The 21704-nt window shown below is 46.7% G+C and overlaps 1 protein-coding gene across 1 annotated transcript in view; it reads right to left on the reverse strand.

Moving 5' to 3' along the window:
• Nucleotides 1-1532: 1532 nt before the first annotated feature.
• MBD5 (methyl-CpG binding domain protein 5) overlaps nt 1533-21704 on the reverse strand; it is a 137646-nt gene continuing 117474 nt past the window's right edge. The window contains exons 7-12 of the mRNA XM_068245854.1: nt 20793-21113; nt 19016-19209; nt 12258-13421; nt 8616-8689; nt 7223-7298; nt 1533-2047 (exon numbers count right to left, since the gene is read on the reverse strand). Coding sequence (XP_068101955.1) covers nt 1985-2047; nt 7223-7298; nt 8616-8689; nt 12258-13421; nt 19016-19209; nt 20793-21113 — 1892 coding nt within the window. The 3' untranslated portion in view covers nt 1533-1984. The remainder of the gene's footprint in view (nt 2048-7222; nt 7299-8615; nt 8690-12257; nt 13422-19015; nt 19210-20792; nt 21114-21704) is intronic.

A 21704-nucleotide genomic window follows, 5' to 3' on the forward strand; every position in this document is an offset into this window, starting at 1 on the left:
ATATAAGGGAGTTTGTCATAGCAGAAAATAATTCATGTGTAGTTGTTTAGAGGTAAGAGACCTTTTGATACATGCAGCTGACTTTCTGTCTATGGAAAATATCTGCCAAAACAGTTTTCCCCAGCAGGTCAGCTAAGAGAAAGAAAGAGGAGGCACAACACACCTGAGAACTTTATAAACTCCAGGCAGTAGTGCAATATGCCCGTGTTCAGATCTCACCTTAAGGGTTGAGTTGCGTTTTTAAACTCCTTGTACAGGGAGCAGGAGGAGGTGCATTTCAAAGACATCTTATTCTGTACCAAGAATCCTTATATAGGGAATTAGGGAGTGGTGTCCTCCAAGGAAACCTTATCCCCACCCAAACTCCTTCTATAGTAGGCAGTGAGAGGTGTCCTCCAAGGACAGCTTATCCCCACCCAAACTCCTTTATAGGAGGCAGTGAGGGGTGTCCTACAAGGACACCTCATCTCCACCCAAACTCCTTCTAAAGGAGGCAGTGAGATGTGTCCTCTAAAACAACTTCTTATTCTCACCCAAACTCATTCTATAGGGAACAGTAAGTGGTATTCTGCTCCCAAAACAACTTTTTCCTCACCAAACCTTCTTTTATATGGAATAAAGAGAGTTTTCCTCCAAGGATATTCTATTCCCTGGTTGCAGCCTCTACAAATGTGAATGTCAAGGCATGCATTTTGTTAGGTATAACCACATAGGCATGATCACCTAATCAAAGATTTGATAATGTTGTTTTGTTTTACCATGTAAGGTAAGGAAAATATCTGAATGAAGGACAGGTAAGTCTACCAAAGAGCGAACTGGCCTACCATTTCTCAAAATGGCCAATTTAAATGTAACATCACCTGCCAAAGGCCAACATTGGACTGTCAATGTGCAAAATGGCTGTCCTGCCATGTCACTATTTGCCTGGTGTCATGTCACTTTCTTGGACATGACAGAATCTGGAGTGGTGGAAAAGTTAGGGTAATGCAGAGGAGAGGGGGAGGTTAGGGTTAGGCAGTAAACAGTGGAAATTAGTGTTAGGCACTAGAGAGGTAAAGGTTAGTGTTAGGCATAGACTTGCAGGTCACACATTCAGAAGAAAAAGCTTTTCTGTCACCTCACAAGCCAAGGTACGATGTATTCTCTTACATCTGACCTTGGCCACTTCCCACATTGGCCGGCCAATTTGGGAACTGGCCACACTTCATAGCATATCTACAAAGTTCCGTTTTTGGGATTAGGCCTTTTTTCGAGGTTATTATGTTTGGGCTATGTGAGAGGGGCACAACTAACGGATATACGGTTATATAGCCATTACTCAGGCCTGCTCAATAATCAACCGGCAGTCCTCACAGAGACAAAAGGGAAATTTACTTGGAACCGTGATTACTTAGTGTACATGCAACCATAATTATAAGACCTCACTCTCCTACAGGTACCTGAAATGGAAGTAAGGGGCTTCCAAGGAGGCGATGGCCAGAAATGCGGAGCGCCCCCTTGCTATCATCTCTGACAATACGGTATAAAAGCAGTTACTTTTTTTCGTTTTAATCTCTATACACTGCTCGAACATCAACTTGATAGAAACCAAAGAATTTTTGTACAGTATTATTGTACAGAAAAGATAAAGTGTGCATTAAGTCAGCTTGTACATGACAATATTGTACACTATGTACATCTCAGTTATCAGCATCAAACTCTAGAGCTTTTTTGTATATATACACACTGAAAATGTATCAGAAACAGTTGACTATTATTTTTTTTTTTATAATCACAATTGTAGAAAGATTATCTCCATTCAGTCACATGTCTGTATTTTTTGTTTTTTTGTCGTTTTTAAGGATTCCAGCACCCACCTGCCTAAAATGCAAAAATATTTACCACATATTCACTTTACACCAGGTGGTGATATCTAGAAATATTGATATACATATATTAATATCAATGCCTATATACACATAGATGATCTTGAGCTCTGTCAATGTTATCTGGAGATCTTTCTCCTCTTGGGTTTCGGGGGCTTCAGCTGGCGATCTCGCTGAGACACCTAAAACGTACAGATACAAAAATGATCAGAACAATTTACGATATTATAGGGGGCATAGTAAAAGTTTTAATTATCACCCGAAAGTTACTATGGTATATTGATGACATCATTGGTCTCTAGGTGCATAACATTGAGAATATCAGGAGGTTGGGGGCAGTGGTTAGGAAGAGGAAGGCATGGAACGGGAGGCTGAGGGCAGTAGTTAGGAAGAAGTAGTCATGGGACAGAAGGGGAGGTTAGGTAGGCACAGGAGGATGGGGCAGTGGTTAGGAGGGCATGGGACAGGAGGGGAGATTAGGTAGGCACAAGAGGTTTGGGGCAGTGGTTAGGAAGAGGAAGACATGGGACAGGAGGGGAGGTTAGGTAGGCACAGGAGGTTGGGGGCAGAGGTTAGGAATAGGAAGACATGGGACATGAGGGGAGGTTAGATAGGCACAGGTGGTTGGGGGCAGTGGTTAGGAAGAGGAAGGCATGGGACAGGAGGGAAGGTTAGGTAGGCACAGGAGATTGGGGGCAGTGGTTAGGAAGAGGAAGGCATGGGGCAGGAGGGGAGGTTAGGTAGGCACAGGTGGTTGGGGGCAGTGGTTAGGAAGAGGAAGGCATGGGACAGGAGGGGAGGTTAGGTAGGCACAGGAGGTTGGGGGCAGTGGTTAGAAAGAGGAAGGCATGGGACAGGAGGGGAAGTTAGGTAGGCACAGGAGGTTGGGGGCAGTGGTTAGGAAGAGGAAGGCATGGGACAGGAGGGGAGGTTAGGTAGGCACAGGAGGTTGAGGAAAGTGGTTAGGAGGGCATGGGACAGGAGGGGAGGTTAGGTAGGCACAGGAGGTTGGGGGCAGTGGTTAGGAAGAGGAAGGCATGGGACAGGAGGGGAGGTTAGGTAGGTACAGTAGGATGAGGGAAGTGGTTAGGAGGGCATGGGACAGGAGGAGAGGTTAGGTAGGCACAGGTGGTTGTGGGCAGTAGTTAGGAGGAGGAAAGCATGGGAAAGGAGGCGAGGTTAGGTAGGCACAGGAGGTTGAGGAAAGTGGTAAGGAAGGCATGGGACAGGAGGGGAGGTTAGGTAGGCACAGGAGGTTGAGGAAAGTGGTTAGGAGGGCATGGGACAGGAGTGGAGGTTAGGTAGGCACAGGAGGTTGGGGAGAGTGGTTAGGAAGAGGAAGGCATGGGAAAGGAGGGGAGGTTAGGTAGGCACAAGAGGTTTGGGGCAGTAGTTATCTAATACCTAAATGTTCGGGGCAAAAATAATACATACACATTACAAGTGCAGAGAAAGTCATAAAGGAAATATAGTGAAAAAATAAAAATAAACGAAGAGCTGGACAGCAAGAAAGGGAGGACATAAAAACAAGATGTAAGAATACACTGGGTGAAACTCATAGTGACAGAGAACGAGAATTACACAGGCTTTAGTTCAAAGATAATACAGCAATATTTATTATTACTGGAGCTGATTTACTAAGACTGGCACAGATCTGCCCCACTGCCTGTTAAGCTAAATATTCACCTGCCGATGGATTAGGGAACCTCACAGCAACACCTTCCAACGAACAAGTTCCCCGATCCATCTTCCTGCTCGCGGGCACATGCAACATCACGTGACAGCACACGATTGGCGCTAATGAGAGGTCAAACCATTGCAGCTCTTTGCGTGGGAGTTCTCTGGGATCTTAAAGAGGATCTGTAATTAACAAAACCCCCTCTGGAGGATACTTACCTCGGAAGGGGGAAGCCTAACGAAGCTTCCCCCGTCCTCCGCTGTCCAGCGCTGCAGCCCCCCGAACCGCAGTGAGGTGAATACTTACCTACCGAGATCCCGCGCAGGCGCACTAGCGGCTCTTCCTTCAGGTAAGGTTGAACTAGCCGAGCCCGATCTTATTCGCTTTACTGTACAGATGCAAGTGCTTTGTGCCTGCGCAGTAGAGCGGATCGATCGACCTCGGCTATTTCCGCCTACCCCGAACGAAGGGCAACTAGTGCGCCTGCGCGGAGAAGTAAATAAATCTTTGCTTGTCAAGCTTGTCAGGGTGGTTTTGGGGGGGAGTCAGCGCTGGATTCCTCAAACTTCAGAGGTCGGGGAAGCCTCATTGGGATCCTGACGGTTCCCCCTCTCTAGTTTTTTTTTTATTACAGAGTCTCTTTAACCTATTTTGGTTTCTGGACGTAGAAACTACGTCCAGAAACCATGTGCGCTACCGCGCGCCCCCGCGGCCGATCACGCGCGTGCACGCGCACTCCCGGCCGCGGATTCAGTAGCCAGGGAATCAATGTATCGGACTATGAAGTCCGATCACTGATTCCTCTCCCCCGCTGAAAAAGCGACAGCTTCTCTCGGAAGCTGCGCCTTTTCTGGCCATTCACTTCCTGATGCGCCACTCTAAGCGTGTGTTACGCTTAGAGTGACGTCATGTAAACAAACTCATGGCCGCCATCTTGTGGCCAAAAAGTAATACTACACCTGAAAATAAAAATGAATTAAAATCAACACACATTTACATTATAAATCTATTGTTTACCCCCCACCCTCCCAAAACTACCCAAATAAAATGTTTACTATAAATAAAAAAAAACCATTACAATAAAAAAAAAAAAAAACATGTAAATATTTACCTAAGGGTCTAAACTTTTTAAATATTAATGTAAAGATGAAATATTTCTATATTTTTTTTATTTTAAACTTGTTAATAGTGATGGATGCAAAATGGAAAAAATGCACCTTTATTTCCAAATAAAATATTGTCGCCATACATTGTGATAGGGACATAATTTTAATGGTGTAATAACCGGGACATATGGGCATATACAATACGTGAGTTTTAATTATGGAGGCATGTATTATTTTAAAACTATAATGGCTGAAAACTGAGAAATAATGAATTTTTCCATTTTTTTCTTATTCTTCCTGTTAAAATGCGTTTACAGTAAAGTGGCTCTTAGCAAAATGTACCCCCCAAAGAAAGCCTAATTGGTGGCGGAAAAAACAAGATATAGATCAGTTCATTGTGATAAGTAGTGATAAAGTTATAGGCTAATGAATGGGAGGTGAACATTTTTCTCGTGAAAACCACGGAACCTGAATGGGTTAAAGATCTGATTTGCCGTGCGTTGTAATGCATCTTTGCCCAATCACGCTCCTGTACCCACATCGCGAGATCACAAAAACGTTTGCGCGTCACTCAGAAAAAAGGCAGTCAGAAGAATCGTGGACAAAATTGCGAGGAGGGTACGGGCCTTTACCAGTGTTCTCCCCAGGACTAATCAAGTGGGCGGGCCGCCCGGCTGGTTTTGAAACCCCGCCCGCCTGTTTTGAACCCTCCAGAAAAATGGCGGCCGCGCAGCCTGGAGCCGGGGACACTTTTTAGTGTAGTAAGCTCCTCTCCCAGTCTCGCAGTGATGCGTGAACTGGGCGGGATGAGTCAGCGTCCCCCACCAATCAAGGCACGTCTGTATCCCCACCGGCCAATAGAAAGCTGCCTCACTACGGACCCGCTCGCGGTGGTTGGCTTGGCACGCATGCCGCTTGCTGGCAGAGGAGGATGGAGGAATCGGGGCAATCAGCAGGGCTTTGGAGGAATCCGGATGGAGGAATCCGGGCTATCAGTGTACTGCAGCCTGCCTGCCTGTCTGACATCGGGTGCAGAAGCTGGGGGAGACCTTCGGGAAGCAGCGGAGAATTTCGCAGCATACAATGTGAGGAGCAACCTGCTGCCATGCTAACCGAGAGGGAGGAGGGGACCTACCTACAAACTCACACACCCCACTAGCCACCAGCTTGACTTTCTTTGCCCCCCCCACCAACCCCACTAGCCACCAGCCTGACATACTTTGCCACCCACCCACCCCACTAGCCTGACCTACTTTGCCTCCTACCCACCCCACTAGCCTCCAACCTGACCTACTTTGCCTCCTACCCACCCCACTAGCCACCAGCCTGACCTACTTTGCCACCCACCCACCCCACTAGCCTGACCTACTTTGCCACCCACCCACTCCACTAGCCACCAGCCTGACCTACTTTGCCACCCACCCACCCCACTAGCCTGACCTACTTTGCCACCCTCCCACCCCACTAGCCACCAGCCTGACCTACTTTGCCATCCACCCCACTAGCCACCAGCCTGAATTACTTTGCTACCCACCACCCCACTAGCCACCAACCTGAACTACTTTGAACCCCACTAGCCACCAGCCTGAACTACTTTGCTACCCACCACCCCACTAGCCTCCAGCCTTACCTACTTTGCCACCCACCCACCCACCCCACTAGCCTCCAGTCTGACCTACTTTGCCACCCACCCACCCCACTAGCCTGACCTACTTTGTTACCCACCCCACTAGCCGCCAGCCTTACCTACTTTGCCACCCACCCCACGAACAACCAGCCTGACCTACCTACCTACCTACCCATACCACTAGGCAGCAGCCTTGCATACCTACCTACCCCACTAGTGGGCAGCCTGACCTACCTAACAGACTAGCCCACTCCACTAGCCATCAGCCTGACCTACATTTGACATTGGGGTAATAGTTTCTGCATTTAACATTTTTAATAATGATTTATGGATTGGACATTTTGAGTAATGGTTTATGGATTGGACATTTTGAGTAATGGTTTCTGGATTGGACATTTTGAGTAATGGTTTCTGGATTTTATATGTGACATAATGTCTGTTCTATTGTGTCTGATTCTGATTCTTGCTAGTACTGAGTTAGACCCCTTTTTGCTTTCAGAACCACCTTCATTCTTTGAGACATTCCTCAGATTTCTGTCATATTGGCATGATCGCATCATAAGACCACCACATCTTGAGGGAAACGCTACGCTGCATTGTTGTGTGTGTGTGTGTGTGTGTGTGTGTGTTTTGTGGGGGAAATGCAACCTTCTTATATACCGGTATGTGTTTTTGGGGAAAGCCGGTGTAATTACTTTTATGGACAATTTTCCTGCTTTTGGGGAAAAAAAATTAGGGCCCTTTTGCATTACATTGCTACATCACAGTTAGCTACACCCTGTCATGGGCACGCCCATTTTCTGACACGTCATGGCCACGCCCATTTTATGCCACCCGGCTTTTTCATGCCACCCGGCTGGAAAAAAATTCTGGGGAGAACACTGCTTTACTCCTGTACACTTTGATTCATGAGATGCGGGACTCTCCGCACGCTGAAAGAACTTACATTGCCAGATATTTTGTCCAGCTCATTCATGGCCTCGTGTATCGCAGCTTCTAGATGGTTATTTAGTGTTCCGCTTCTGCAACAGGAAATTCAACAGTCAATTCACTTAAGCATGCTTCTAGAATGACATTCTGAAATTATTAAGTAAATCCTTAAAAAAAATTGTCACCTGTAATACACAGATGGCATGATATTATTATTATGCCTTTATATAGCACCATAGTCATATGTCCATTATAGTCTAAGGCCAATTTAAGGGGAAGCCAATAAACTTGACATATTCTCGTATCATGGCACTCCGGACCATAAGATGCACCTCGGTTTAGAGGACAAAATCCAGGGAAAAAATATATGCTAAACCCGATGCATTCATGGTGCAGGGGTGCCTTGTGGATCTTCTCCCCGCAATTATCTCCCCCTTGTACCTCCTGTGTCCTTCTCTGTCTCTCCTGTGTCTCCTCTGTTCCTGTGTCCTTCTTTGCCCCATGTCATCCTGCCTCGTCTGTCCCTATGTCTTTTCAGTCACACTGTGTCCTTCTTTGCCCTCCATGTCCTCCTCTGCCCCCCCCCCCCCCCCGTGTCTTCTGTCCAATGCCCTCCTTCCCACCACGTCTCATGTCCCCTTTTATTCCTAAGCTTTCCCCCCTTCTGTGTCCCCATGTCGCCTGGTGCAGGTGTCCTGATACTCACCAATCAGCTGAAGAGGAGTCCAGCGACAAGCTGCAGATTCAGGCATTCATCTCCGGCTCCACAAGGCTTGCTTCAGCATGAGCCAGCACTGTGTGGCCAATCAAGCGGGGGGAGCAGCAACACGCCCATCCAGTCACCGCCGCCTGCTATTCTGACAGGACCCGATGGTCTCGGAGGCGGGACCAAGGCTTCGGCATTGAGCCAGTGATTGGCTCAATGACGCAGCCTTGGTCCAGTCCCCGGGACCATTGGGTCCTGTCAGAATAGAAGGTGGCGGTGATTGGATGTATAATCCCCCCTCGTCTCAGGTACCCTTTAAGAGGATCCATTAAAAGGTTGGAATTTATTATGTGTGTTGCTAGATTCACTCTCCTCATGATGTGCCAAATAGATAATTGACTCCCCAGTAATTGGCTTGAAATTATACTAGGGCTATTAGTAGGATTACACTGTGAGCTCATATGAGGACAGTCAGTGACATGACTATGTACTCTGTAAAGTGCTGCAGAAGATGTGAGCGCTATAGAAATACATGATAATAATATGGTAGGACATACGACTATGACTATGGTAGAATCAGATTGGGAGGACAGTCAGTGACATGACTATGTAGTGTACTCTGTAAAGTGCTGCAGAAGATGTCAGCGCTATACAAATACATCATAATAATATGGCAGGGACGCTGTAAAGAGGTGATCCTTACTTTCTGTTGCTCTTCTGTGCTCGGTTGTAAGCTTCCAGCCCCTCCTGCAGAGTCTTCAGCTTGTCAGTGTCCACCTAAGTCAAATCAAACACCATTATCACCATTGAGGAAAGGAGATGAAAGATGAGCTGCAGTTCTCCCTCTCCATGCTGATTCCGCCGAGATGATCTTGAGCCAATCAAGCCCGCTGGAAATTTGCATGGAAAGTCAAAACTGAAACTCATTTCGATTGGAGCCAGAATTGGTCGTCAGTTCAGGATGGATCAAGAAAATCAGATGAGGGAACAGATACTTTATCAATTGCTTTATGATCCTTGTGTCATGTAATGCTGGGAACACAAGATACGTTTTTTCCACGCGATTCTCAGCTCGATCGATTTACCACGCGATTCTCCGCTCAATTATCTTATCTTTGGCTCGTTTTTCTTATCTTTTTTCCATTCACTTCTTTGAAGAATCGAGTGGTAAAACAATCGGGCGGAATATCGGACATGATGGAATTTATCAATCAAACGCATCTATCACGCGGGAAAACAATAACAATTTGTGTTTTTTAAAGTGTACCTGAGATGGGAATGTAAAGAAAAAATATACATACCTGGGGATTCCTCCAGCCCCTTCCAGGCTTATTGCTCCCTCGCTGTCCTCCTGCGCTGCCTGGTTCATCCGCAACTGACGGCAGAACATCCTCCAGTCTGGCCACGTGCATACACCCCAGCCACGTTCCTATCGCCGCGAGTGTTCCGCATCTATGCAGGCATAGAATACTCCCGGTGACGGGAGCGCGTGCACGGCCAGGGAACGCATGCGCACTTGGCCCTGGACCGGAGGACTTTCTGGGGCAGATTGCAGAAGAATCAGTAGGCAGATGGCGAGGGAGCTGTAAGCCTGGAGAAAGCCCCAGGTAGGTAACTCTTTTCCTTACATTCACATCTCAGGTTTACCCTGAGGTACAACTTACACCCTAAGCATACGTACGTGTGTGTGTGTGTGTGTGTGTAGTGTGTGTGTGTCTATATGTGTAGTGTGTGTGTGTGTGTGTGTGTGCGTGTGCATAGTGTGTGTATGTGTAGTGTGTGTATGTATGTGTGTGTGTGTATGTATGTGTGTGTATGTATGTATGTGTGTGTATGTATGTGTGTGTGTATGTATGTGTGTGTGTATGTGTGTGTGTGTGTGTATATATATATATGTGTGTGTGTGTGTGTGTGTGTGTGTGTGTGTGTGTGTGTGTGTGTGTGTGTGTGTGTGTGTGTGTGTGTGTGTGTGTGTGTGTGTGTGTGTGTGTGTGTGTGTGTGTGTGTGTGTGTGTGTGTGTGTGTTTTCAGGGGGCCTTTGTGGGCGAATAGGGGATTTCACTGATCCTTTTGCTTTCTACTCCCAACCTGCATGGATAATTAAGAAATTAATGAACATCTCTGGGGTGTGGGTGGGGTCATCATCCAGGACTAATAACTTAGAGATTTTTTATTTTTTTAACAAAATTATACGATTGGGATTTCATTTGCATTGCCGTTTCAACAAGAAGTTTTGAATCAGGAGGATACCATTTATTGGCTAATAAGCCTTCTTTATACTTTGTTCCTGTACACTAACAGGAGGAGTTTTTTACCACAATATCAGCCATACAGACATCCCTGATGATCTATTTGAGAAAAGGTGAAGCTTTCTCATTGCAAAAGGAGGTATCAGCTACTGATTGGGATAAAGTTCAATCCTTGGTCACGGTTCCACTTTAAGTCATGGTGGGCCATAAGCAACCACAAACCAGGTTCCTGCTCACATGAAGGTTAGATTTGCAAATGATGTACAAAGGCACAATTGAATGAAACCTACATTCAGAAACAAATTGATTAAAATCTCCATAGATTATTATTGTGATCAGCAATTTCTTCTAGGCAGAATCCAGTCAGACCTACCTGTATCTGTGACCTGCTTCACTATTTGAGGTTCAGAAATGACCCTACACTTTTAAGTATTTTACAAAATGGAAGCATACAGCTTAATGCATAATGAGCAGCCTCAGACAATTAGAAGGTGTCTCCTCCTGCACAGGCCTCTGGGGAACCCCAGCAGATCCTACTTCTCTGACAATTCCTAGTTAGCAGTCATGTTCACTCACCTCCTACCTTTCATCATACCTTTGGCAGGCTGTACCCCAATGCAAAGGCACAGTGACACTGGAATGTGACAGATTTTTAGCGAGGCCACGCAGGCCGAAACCTAAGGTGGCTGCTGCCCAAGGGCAGCTGGACATGAAACTGGGGTTGCTGAAAATGAGACTGCATATGAGAGCTGCTGCCCAAGGAAGCAGAGTATTAAAAAGAGAGGGGCTGCAGCACATACAGTAAATGTTACACATGGAATGGAAGGGGCGCTGTTGCACTTGGAAGGGGAGCCACAAGACATCTGAACTAAGAGGGATTTGGAACCTGACAAACTTATTTCTATGTAAAGCAAATGGAAAGCCACAGTAAGATTTCTATGGAGAGGGAAGGCTCTGGCTCCCATACACTTCTTAGTTCTCTCCATGCCCTCAGTCCATTGATGGAATTCCGTGCATTCGGGAGTCCTCGGTAGGCTTTGAAAGAACTTGTGTCCTTAAGCGCATTCAAAGATAGGCACAGTATGGACCCACTCATATTCACAAGCACTTGGAAGTACTTCTAAGGCTTCATGAGGACTCCCGAGGCTTATTGAACCAGTTGGTCAAATAACTTCAATAGGAATGGAAAGGGGGGGGGGGGGGGGGCGTCGACAGAGGGCACAAAGAGGACATTACTTTTTTATTTTTTTAGGCGGCTTTAGTTTTACTTAAAGGGAAGGTTCAGGGACTAGCTAAAAAAAATAAAAATCCATTTCCACTTACCTGGGGCTTCCTCCAGCCCGTGGCAGGCAGGAGGTGCCCTCGGCGCCGCTCCGCAGGCTCCCGGTGGTCTCCGGTGGCCGACCCGACCTGGCCAGGCCGGCGGCCAGGTCGGGCCTCTTCTGCGCTCCATGGTGCGTTCCACGACGTCCGATGACGTCAGCGTGCCGGCGTGGAACGCACCATGGAGCGCAGAAGAGGCCCGACCTGGCCGCCGGCCTGGCCAGGTCGGGTCGGCCACCGGGAGCCTGCGGAGCGGCGCCGAGGGCACCTCCTGCCTGCCACGGGCTGGAGGAAGCCCCAGGTAAGTGGAAATGGATTTTTATTTTTTTTAGCTAGTCCCTGAACCTTCCCTTTAAAGCTCCGCCAAGACTTTTAGCCATAGATCCTAAACAAGCATGCAAATCAGATGTTTCTGATTGAAGTCTGACTGAATTAGCCACATGCATGTTTCAGATGTGTAATTCAGACACTACTGCAGCCTAATAGATCAGCAGAACAGCCAGGCACTCTGCCCTGTTAAAAGAAATAAATAAATATGGCAGCCTTCATATCCCAATCAGTTCAGGTGTCCTTTAAGGGCTGAAAAAGTGTAAATCCAGCCATGCCAGTGGTTGAGGGCCAACTTCTCTTTAGGGAAGTGCTGGACCTTGCTGGAGCCTATGCAGTCTATGCAGTAGAATGGGAGCTGCTTTCAAGTTGGCAAGCCTGCACATTACGAACGCTCTGCTTTTAAAATAAAATTCATAATATAGAATAATAAAACAAGTATGTACCTTCACTCCTTCGGAATTCTGCTGATATGAGTTATGTAGGTCGTCCCGCATTAATTTTCCAGGCCATGAAGCCAGTCCTTTAATCTGCCCCCAGACCAAGTCTCCCATATTAAACGTCCTTGGCCTATAATGCATTAAGTCATTAGAAGAGGGCGAGTCGGGAATCCTTAGGTCATCCTCGCTACTGATGCTCTTGGTGTCCGAGGGGCTGGGAGCACACCCATTCATGCCCTTGGCATGGAAGTCTCCGTTATAATGTATGTAGTCTCTTGCTAAAGAGCTTTCTAAACTGTTGGAAGAGCTGGGAGATTGTTCCTCCATACTGACCTCCTGTTTCGGGATGTTTAGGAGCTCACCAAAACCCCTGTGCTGCGGAGCCCGGCTTCCGTTCATATGTGCACAACGTTCCACCGTGCTCTCCAGCCGCTCTTTAAAACTCATCATAGTCCTTTTGTAATGGTTGAACCTGAAATTCTCCTCCAGCATCTTCTCGCTTGGACAATGCCTCGGTGGCAGCAAGATCTGGCACTGCTCGTCTTCGAAAGAGTGCAACAGAGAGACGTTGCCAGATCTGGCTTGGTAAGGGTTGCCATGGACCTGTGCATTGTGGTCCAAATACTCCTCACACTTCCACCTGTTCACCTCACCTGGGCTCTGTCCTCCGTTCCACTGCCTTTTCGGCGTGTGGCATCCCGCCTTAAAATACTCAAAGCTGTCTCCGTCAGCCATGTGTTTGCTCTGATCCACGTTTTTCCTCATGCGGGGACCTCTAGAGTTCCGTGTCCTGACCTCTAGATCAGCGTTTCCCATGTTTCTGCCATGGATGATGGCGTTGACCGCACTTGACAGATTTAAGGGGTCGCCGATGGATGCAGTGAAGGCACTCATAGCACTTAGTGCGGGGATGGAGCTCATCTGCGTCGTACTGGCCACCGCCGTCGTGATGACCACTTGCATTCCTTTGCTGGCCGCGTCCACCACCGCCTTATAGATGGCATCTACTGAGTTGTTACCGTCCCGAATGTTGTCTTTCAGGTACTGCTCCGTCCGATGAGGCATGCTGCAAGACTTGTCGGGGAATGGAGGAAGCGATGAATTTGGGTTTTCGGGTATCGGTGGCGCTCCCATCTGCGTACTGACCTCTTTGTTTTCTTGCATTTTCATCTGCGACATGGAATAGGAGAAACAAATGTCAGTGAGGGTAGAAGACTTATTTATGAGAATGTATAGAGATTTTATTTTATCATTTGTTTTTTTTTTTTACCTTTTTCTTTGGACTAGAAGACACACTTTTTCCCCCAAAAGAGGAGGGAAAAAAGTCAGTGCGTCTTATAGTCCCAATAATACATATTCAGATCTGCACCAAGTCTCTCTTCCCCGTGTCAATCCCGCTGTGTTCTGTGTCCCCATGTCCAGTTTCCCCCCCGTCCTCCGATGTTCTGTGTCCCCAATGCACATGTTTATGTGGAAACCTTGCCGATCTGCCTCTGCTCTACTTCCAATGTAAGGTAGCAAACCACCAATCAAGAGGGGGGCGGGGGGGGGGGGGGGGAGCACTGCAACAGACTGCCAATCACAGCCACTAACTGCCCCTGCTTGATTCTTAATAGGTGCTGACAGTTCCGAGGGCAGGACCACGGCTCAGTCATTGGGGCCAAGCACGGCACTCCCTCAGTAGCAGGTTCCATGGCTTTTATCAGCGGCCCAAGTGGCACTTATCGATTGTCCTGTTTTTTAACCCCCAACAGAATCAACTGAATCTGCCAGAAATGTATTGTGCCAACATGTCCAATTGATGGAATTACAATCAATTTTGACCTTGTATCTATTGAAACTATTGATGGGACGGGACAGAGACTATCATTCGGGGCAGGAGTAGCATTTGATTCATGGGCTATAGCAGGGGTCAGGAACCTTTTTGGCAGAGAGAGCCATAAACACCATGTATTTTAAAATGTAATTCTGTGAGAGCCATACAATATGTTTCAAACTGGCACAGTGCGCATGCGCAGCAAAAGGCTCAAGTCCCTGTTGCCATGGTGATGTGTATACAGTTGATCCTCCAGGCAGCGGAAGTGTCAGACACGTCTTCATGATTCATCTTCTCTTTGGTTTCAGCAACATCAGCAATTTCCCCAAGAGCCAGACAGAAGAAATACTGTCTAACAGCTTGTACAATTAGCTAGCTGACTTGGGGGTTAATTCACTTTGTAGGATGAGATCCCTACACTTTGGCCCAATTAGCTGCCTGTCAAGTGACAGACAGCCTATTGGGCCAATGAAAGTGCAGGGATCCCATCCTACAAAGTCACTGGACCTGACAGGATCCAGGGTGGGACAATTGAAGCAGCTGTAGCATGCCTACTTTGAACATTTTACTTGCGCTGCCACAGCTGTGCTGCTTGAGCAGTGTAGCTTAGTGAATCAACCCCTAATGATTTGTATGTGAGCCAGATGTAGCCATAAAAAGAGCCACATCTGGCCCCCGAGCCATAGGTTTCCTGTGTGGCTAACAAAGAAAACCTGAACTGAAAATTAAAAGTCAAAATAAGCATACACAAGTCATACTTACCTTCCATGTAGTCTACTCCTCAGTGTCTTTATCCTTTCCCGCGTCCTGTTTGTTCACTGTGATCAAGGGAATTTTCCATCCTCTATTTTGAAAATGGCCATTACCCATAACAGCTTTCTGGTCAGCACACTGTTAAACTGTAACATCGCCCACTTGAGCCATAGGGAAACATGGACATTACCTGGTACATCAGTTCTCCTCTCAGTTATAACTGACAGCAACTGATATTTTATTGACAGCAACTGATATATTTCAGATCTGACAAAATATTGTCAGAACTGGAAGGGATTATTGTCAGAAGAAAATGGTGCGCTTCTGAGAGGAACGGATGGCAAGGTAACTATGTAATGTTCATTTGAAGTTACCTCATGTGTTTATTTTAAATATTTTTTACTCAGTACAGGTTCTCTTTAACCCTCCTGGCGATAAGCCCGAGCTGAGCTCGGGCTATGCCGCGCAGGAGGAGCTCTCAGCCCCTGGTGGGGCGATTTGCACCATTTAAAGTGCTGTACGCGCAGCTAGCACTTTGCTAGCCGCGCGTACAGCTTGATCGCCGATCGCCCGCAGCGGCGGAAGAGGCCCCCCCCCCCCGCCAGAGCCCTGCGCTGCCCGGACCAATGAGTTCCGGGCAGCGCTATGGGCTGGATCGGAGGCGTCTGACGTCAGGACGTCGGCTGACGTCCATGACATCATTCCGATCGTCGCCATGGCGACAGGAGAAGCCAAACAGGGAAGCGCGTTATATACGCGTTCCCCTGTTTGCTAATGATGCCGGTGACGATCAAACTAGAGGGACACATGCGCCCTCTAGTGGAGTTTCATGTAGCTACCACTCTGGTAGCTTTACATGAAACATAAAAAAAAAAAAAAAAATTGGATTTCTGCAATTTTTGCAGAAAAAATGAACCGCCAGGAAGGTTAAAGCCAACATGAACTGACAATGAATTTATGAGATCATTTTGTGGCTTCATTTGACTGAATTCTAAACAGCAGCCATGATAGTCTGATATACAATCTGCTTCATTCAGTTGCAAAACAAACAGAAGTAACGACCTTGCAAACTTTTTAGTACTAAAATGCTATCCTCAGTCTTTACCCAAATAATCGGATTTCGCCTTCTATTTACTTTTCAGGACATCATTTGCATATATGACAAGAGCCATTTTTTTCTAACTCTGTACAGGAAAACAGAAAGGGACTTCAGACAATTTATTAATATGAATGTACCTATGTTTATCTCACGTCAGTTCAGATACCAATTACTGCACTAGCAGGCAGGGGGTTTAATGTTGTCGTTGGTCAGTGTATAATGACAGTTATCAAACTGCCCCAGAATGTGAAGAATAAAGATAGGGGGGAGGGGGACACTGATGATCCATAATGTCACCCCCCCCTGCAGCAGGAGCCACAGCTACAAGATATTCCCTCCCAGGGTTTGCTGCCCCTTGACAAAAATGGTCACGGTACTGGAAGCCCCAATCCTACATTATTCCACGCCCATTTTAAAAGAGTTTCTCCACCTAAGGGCCCATTCGCACAAAAAGCGCTTTTCTGAGCGTTTTGCGATTGATTCACGTTTTTAAAATGGCTCCCAGTCACTTTCATTTAAAATTGTGGGAAAATTGCTGTGATTTTGCGCTCGCGTACGTGAAAATCGCTGCGATTTTTCCACGATTTTAATGAAAGTGAATGGGAGCGATTAAAAAAAAAACCGCTAATCAATAACAAAACGCTCAGAAAAGCGCTTCTAGTGTGAATGGGCCCTAATGCCTAGTACACACCATACAATTTTCTGTTAGATTTTCTGTTAGATTATTTTCTGTAAAGTACTGGTAGAGACTGGTGATTATCTCTGGTGCATTGTCTTCTGGGTATCTCCTGCTGAGTAGAACAATGCCTGATTGCTAGGCAGATAGATGGTTAGATAGATAATTTCCAACATATTGGAAATTATCTATCTGGGAGGTAAATCTAAAGCAGGGAATACACGGTACGTTTTTGCCGCTCCATTGAGCCATTTAGATGGCTCGATTGATCATTTCTGACATGTACGATCACCAGCCCGATCGATTCCGCACTCGATAATGCATAGGGAACACTGGGAAAAGATAAGAGAAACGAATGGAAGATATGAAAATCTCACGCATATTCGAGCACGGAAAACGATCGGGCGCGAAATCGAGAGGCAAAAACGTACCGTGTATTCCCACCATAACAGTACATTTAACAGAAAATTGTATGGTGTGTACCCTAGCATAGCAGCAGCCATACATCCAGCGATTTTGATTCAATTGACAAACCAATCGACTTTATTGGGCGAGCAACTTCAGTGTGGTTGATCAAAAGTGGATCAACTAGTAGGCTACACACTACAAGTGATATCCTATGCGATTCACCTTCAATAATCGATCTTACCGATATTGTGCCATGCTCTGAATGCAAAAATCGATTCAGTGTTGATTGAATAATATGTGAACAGTAGCCGGTACCTGTGCGATGGACCAATATCTTACTTCCTGCTCGATCAACTAAGCTGGTCGATTTGACAGGATATCGGCCACTTTTCATCGACTGGGAATAATGGAACACACTCGATTCCCTCTCGATTAGATAAAATGGTCAAATCGAAAGGTTGATCGTACAGCCAAACCGCTAGATGTATGCCCACCTTAACCACTTAACGACCGCCTAACGCCGATAGGCGTCGGCGGGTCGTTAGTGGTATAGCACGGAAACGGCCGCTCAATAGGGCTTTCCATGCCAGTTCACGGAGACTGCCTCCGTGAACAGCCGGAGAGCCGCCGATCGCGGCTCGCCGGCGAAGTGTAAACACGCGGGGAACAAATCCCCGCTGTTTACATCATACGGCGCTGCTGCACAGCAGCGCCGTGACATAGATCGGCGATCCCCGGCCTCTGAGTGGCAGGGGATCGCCGGCATATGATAGGCTGAAGCCTATCCTATCAGGCGCAGGACGGATATCCGTCCTGCACTGCTCAACGGGTAAGATAGAGGGAGGGAGAGCAGAAAACGCTGCGGAGGGGGGCTTTGAGGAGCCCCCCCCCCCCCCCGCAGATCACAAACAGCCGGCGGCGATCAGACCCCCCCCCAGCAGGACATCCCCCTAGTGGGGAAAAAGGGGGGGGGGGGGGGGGGGAGTCTGATCGCCAAGGCTCAATCCTGATCGGTGCTGCGGGCTGGAGAGCCCACGCAGCACCGATCACTGCAAAAAGCCCTGGTCCTTAAGTGGTTAAAGTGTAATCATCGGGCATAAAATCAAAAATCAAGTTTTTATTTTTATCTGGTAAACATGTAATAAGAATGCTAACAGGCAATCCAAATGTTAAAATCACTATTAATTTTCTTTTTTATAAATTATCATTTCCCAGTTTACCTGACTCTTATTTGGTACGTTGCCGCACAAAGGAAGTTGCAGGGTATGCTGGGTTGTCTTTTTTTGCTTCTTTATTTCCCCTCAGACTTAACTAATGTACAGAAGCAAAAAAAGGACAACCCAGCATGCCCTGCAACTTCCTTTTGTGCGGCAAACGTTTGGATTGCCTGGTTAGCATCCTTATTACTTGTTTACCAGATAAAAATAAAGAATTGATTTTTGATTTTATTCCCGACAGTTACACTTTAACTCAACCTCTTTCCAGGGCAGGAAGTTTCATGTTGAACAATTCTTCAGTGGACTCGGTTGGGCTGACCTATGAAGAATGTGTAGGTTGGGAATCAGATAACTCGAGTTATTAAATAAGAACTTACCTCTGAGACTGCTGTTTTTTTTACTGGTCTGCTAAGGGCCTCCACTCAAGTCACAGACACGCCCCTTGTAGGCTTGAAAAGTTCAGCAGTATTAGGATATCACACCAGCCCCTCCCCCAGACCTTCTGGAAAAGGCACTCTTATTCATATGCAGTGCATCAAATGCTTAATTTTACAGTATTGGGGGATAGGCCTTTTTTTTATATTTTAAGATTATTTCTAATGGGGGTTGATCTACAGAATTATTTATAACCAGCATAACTGGAGTTTAGCTTTAATGGTAATGATTGTTCAGAAGGAGGTTACTATTTTCCATACAGCCAGCTGTACCATCACCTTTCTCCCAAGACAAAATTCACACCTCGAGCTGGAGGCCCCTCTACTGCTCTGCTAGAGGTGACAGAGCCATTATACTTACCTGGAAGTTTTGGAACAAGCATGCCATGGGATTTAAGCTGTTTGGTGGCCCTGGAACGTGTCCTTTCAAGGCGTGAAGATTCGGGAAGCCTTGCAGGAGCTGCTGCTGCTGCTGTTGTGGATTGCCGTTTAGTAGTGACTGAAGGTGCGACAGCTGATGATTATTCAAGTGTGGGTTCATCGGTGACACATTTCCTGTAATGACAGAGAGAAGACTGTTGTGAGATAAAACTGAGGTGAGTAGAGATATGTCACACTGGCTTGTTTATGTTTTCCAGCACCAAAGCCCAGCCAAGCAAATAATAAAAAGGAAAAAAGCCCAACAAACATGGCAGGACTGATGGTGACTGGTTCGGCACTGCCCTGCTAGTCTCACCAGCCTTTCCCATGGTTTAGTAGAGTGTGCAGCCTCCTCCCCTCCCATGTGCTTGTCACTATGCTTGGAATTAGGAATGTGTTCTTACTGCCTAGCTTTGTCTGGTCCTGGCTCCCTCAGCCTAACGCTGGGTGATATACACTTAAGCAGAAAGTAGGAGGATGAACAAACGTGTTTAACACTTAACAGTAAGCAGTCAACGCTGATCATAAAAAGCCTTATGGAAAACACTATGCAGGCTCCCTTTAAAGCATATCTGAGTTGAACATAAAGACTGTTCTTTCACTTACCAAGGACTTCTTCCAGCCCCCATTGACTTGTAGGTCCCTCCCTGTCATCTTTCTTGCTCCTCTGCTCTGTCTGGTAAATGCACAACTTGACGAATTCACACACTACTACGCATGAACTGGCCCCGCGGCAGGTCTCCTTGACAGTGCTCCCACTGCATTCTGCACATGCACCCTTATAAAATCCCCATGTGAAGTTCAGGTGAGTACGTATTGTGGCGGTAATTCTTGAGTTGGGCACTGGGTGGTCCCGATAGTAGTAAAAACTGGCACTCGTTCACACTTGAACCTTCTACTATAGGTGCCTTAAACGACCCCCGCCCACCCACCTAATTGAATGCATAACCCCATCTATAAATGCCCAAACCAAACATTCTAACCCCAGCATCCAAACAACTGCTTGTTGTAGTCGATCATCTAATTGCCGCATTGGGTACCTAACTCACCGTTTGGATGCCTGATTACTGCTAATTAACACAGGTGTCAATTAAACACCTGCCAGTCTCCACATCCAAATGACCTGATCCGAGTTCAAGTGGTTGGGTTGTATCTTTTTAAGCTGTCAGTATACAAATTTAGTGCCACAAAACTTATATACTGTAGGGTGGTGGGATAAGACCATTCAGTTCCTATCAGAAAGAAGAGTATTCTTCGGTCAATTCATGTCCATGGGTCCATTTAGAATGGGTGTGGACAGTCAACAGATTTTACATGAGATTTGCTGTCAACATCAACTTTAGATCGATGGCCAGTTGGGTAATTACAATTCATGGGACCCTCCAATGTTTACCCCACTTCCCTTGTCTCCCCTTGATGCCCTGCACGGCCTGGGGGCCCATCTCACAGGAGTAATAAAACAAGTGTGGCCTTTATGATCTTCGCACCCATAACAAGTGTAGCCACAAAAACACCTGATCTGAAGTATAGTGCCCTGTATCGGAGGAAGGGAAGGTTAGTAGAAGGGGACCCTCACAGCTCTGGATCCCACTGCGATCGCAGAGGCTGCTTCCCTCTAGTTACGCCCCTGTCAAGTCTTCTAATTGGAGGAGTTATAAACATCTGAAGCAGTAATTACACCTCTGTAAAGCCAAGAGAAGAAGACAGTGGAGACCTACCTTCCCCAGCTGAAGGCTGCAACATATGCAGAATATTCTGATTCAGAAGATGCTGTTGGTTCATGGGTAAAGCCATTGGCAGGGAATTTAGGACGTTGGGGTTGACGGGCTGCGGAAGGTTGTTGGTAGAATTCTGTGCAAAATGATTGGGATGCTCTGGTCCTGGGAACGGGAAGGAGCTGCCCATAGAGTGGTGACTCTGCATCGGTGTCCCAGACGCGGAGGTCACTATTACCCCATCCTGGAGAACAGACGTGGTCTTTGTGATGGCTGGCTGACCCGTGCCAGCTATTGCTACCGATGACATTGGTATAGAGACCCCTAGAACACAAACAGGAGGTCAGAGTTGAGGCACCGATGCTTGACTTCACACAGTAAGTTCATGATAGGTAGAAGGCCATATTTTAGCTTGCTACTGCAGATGCATGCACCACTATTAAAGGGATACGAGAGAAATATGGTGCTATCAGCTTTATTTGATAAATGCCAATGTCTTGCCTGTAATGTTGATTTTCCAGCTTCAGTTGTGTGTGAATCACACCTGGAACAACCATTCAGGTGGTGTATTCAGAATACCTGACAGTGCCGTAGCTAGACAAACCCATAGCAAACTTTTCAAGTGGTCATCATAGCATCTTTAGCAATGCTACCTGCCCCTACCCTATGGGTATGAGTTGATTGGTCAATTTACATTCTCATGCAATGCACAGAGTGTGTGTAGTCCATGAGCACTGCAACAAAGTCAGAGGGTGGAGCAACAAAGCAAAGTTAATAGTGAATGCATCAAGTACCATCTGGCCCCCTCATCTCCAGGGCCCCATAGCAGTTGCTATGGCTATTGCTACGCCCCCGATACTCAATATGTATACTGGTTCAGTCACTCAAGGTATCAGACAAAAAGATGTTACGCAC

The sequence above is a fragment of the Hyperolius riggenbachi genome, chromosome 7 (assembly GCF_040937935.1).
Source record: "Hyperolius riggenbachi isolate aHypRig1 chromosome 7, aHypRig1.pri, whole genome shotgun sequence".
NCBI lineage: Eukaryota > Metazoa > Chordata > Amphibia > Anura > Hyperoliidae > Hyperolius > Hyperolius riggenbachi.